At 48.7% G+C, this 1,889-nt stretch overlaps 1 protein-coding gene across 1 annotated transcript in view; it reads right to left on the minus strand.

Moving 5' to 3' along the window:
* Tubgcp5 (tubulin gamma complex associated protein 5) overlaps positions 1-1,889 on the minus strand; it is a 33,452-nt gene that overhangs the window by 9,650 nt on the left and 21,913 nt on the right. The window contains exons 13-14 of the mRNA XM_023704658.1: positions 1,312-1,510; positions 579-767 (exon numbers count right to left, since the gene is read on the minus strand). Coding sequence (XP_023560426.1) covers positions 579-767; positions 1,312-1,510 — 388 coding nt within the window. The remainder of the gene's footprint in view (positions 1-578; positions 768-1,311; positions 1,511-1,889) is intronic.

Raw genomic sequence — 1,889 nt, forward strand, 5'->3', positions numbered from 1 at the left:
CCACCCCCCCTACAGGGTCTTGCTACCCAGCTCAAACTCATACTGATCCAACTGTCTCAGCTCCCCCAGCACTGGGATTATAGGCGTGTGCCACCAAGTCCGGTTTTGGTGGCTGGCTCAGCACAGAGTCAGCATGGCATTTGGTACCAGGGATTAAACCTGGGTCCTTGCACTTGCCAGGCAGGCACTTAGACTGCCAAGCTATCTCCCCAGCCCAGGATACAACTTTTTTTTATTAGGTTTTATGTATTTGGTACAGGGTCACACTATGCAGCTTGGACTCATAGTGATCCTCCTGTCACAGCCTCCCCAGCGCTGAGATTATAGGTGTGCATCACCACACCCAGTCTCAGGGGCCAGCTCAGCATTCCTGGGAGTACAGCCGATGCCCGGTCCCTGTACTTGCCTATGCAGGCCCTTAGCCTGCTGAGCTATCTCGTCAGCCCTCCAAGACACATCTTTTAAAGGAATTTATGTAAAGCACTGGGATTCATCTCTAGCAACAGAAAAAACACCAACCAATTGTTCTTAAAAGCATAATTACTTACAGATTATTTCCAAAATGGAGTTCTCTTTACCTGTAATCTCTTTTTAGTGTTTGCATGAGATTTCCACAACAATCTAGATACTGCTTCTCAATATGCGGATAGAGGCAAGACCTCAGTGTTAACTCAAAAGTCTGGCACGTCACAGATTCTGAGGACCTATCCATACATATGTCACCACCAGCAAACTTCTCATGAAAGTCACTTTGCTCCAAATACAACCTTCGAGACAAAAATGTGAGCCATCTACTTAATGAACTACTATTAACAGAGTTCTCTTAAGCCCCCAAGTCCCATTTTTACTACCAATTACTGCAAAGAAGGAATCTTCCTTCCCAGAACATTCTTTCAGAGCTGCTGCTGCTTTTAGGGTCAGGAACTGGAGGAGTCCGTCCTCCTGCTAGGGCCGCACACGACAAGTGCCAGCCATCAGACGCTAGCGCACCCTACGGACGCCAATGCCTGAGGCCCAGGACTCCTCTGATGTCTGATTCATGCCCAGGTGTCTGCAGGCATATGCTGGGTGACCCACGCATGCCCAGGAGCCGAGGCCACACTGGCAAGTTCGCAGGGCGAAGTCTACACACATCTTGTACAGAGGAAGCCAAATTCTACGGCCTAGGCGAACACAGTGACTTCTTACACCCTGGTCCACAGGACAGGCTGCACGATTTTTGTTAAGGTTGGCAACCTTATCCGGCAAAGAATAGTTACTAAATACTGCAGTCGCTGCCGTTCCAACCACTGAAAATCCTACGGGTGTCACCTTGCAAAGTTGATGGCCAGCAGGGGGTCGTGGACGCCGTCCAGCTCCAGGTGCTCCGCTGCGATGGACTGCATCTTACCCAGGCTCCCCTGGGTGGCCTGCTGCTCAGCGAGGACCTGCGGGGCTGAGTCTTCCCCACATCGAAGCCGGGACTGGACAGACTCCAGGAAGAGCGTGTACAGGCTCTTCCTTTCCGCGTCTAAAACAGAAGGGAATACATAAGCGGAAAAATGTCCTGATAAGTAACAAGAGCAAGCCCTGAGTACTTTAATCTGAACAGAAGCTGGTGTTTTTTATTTAATCTAGAGAGACTGTTTCTTTTACCTTGACAGTACAGCAAAACTAAAAATTTTTTATTTTCTGTGAAGAAACTACAAAGTTCACAGTTACATATCAACACACATGCTGATTCTGTTTGGAAGAGTCACACCTGCAGTAGGGCACCTGAAGGCTGTCACGAGCACAGTGCATGAAACCATGATAAGGCATATAGGAGTCCACGTTCAAGGACAAAACATAGCCAGTGATGCGCTGGAATGCTCGAGACAGTTGATTATCCAGTCAAAAGGGAAACATTC

This window comes from Octodon degus, unplaced genomic scaffold (genome assembly GCF_000260255.1).
Source record: "Octodon degus isolate 3935 unplaced genomic scaffold, OctDeg1.0 scaffold00199, whole genome shotgun sequence".
Taxonomy (NCBI): Eukaryota; Metazoa; Chordata; class Mammalia; order Rodentia; family Octodontidae; genus Octodon; species Octodon degus.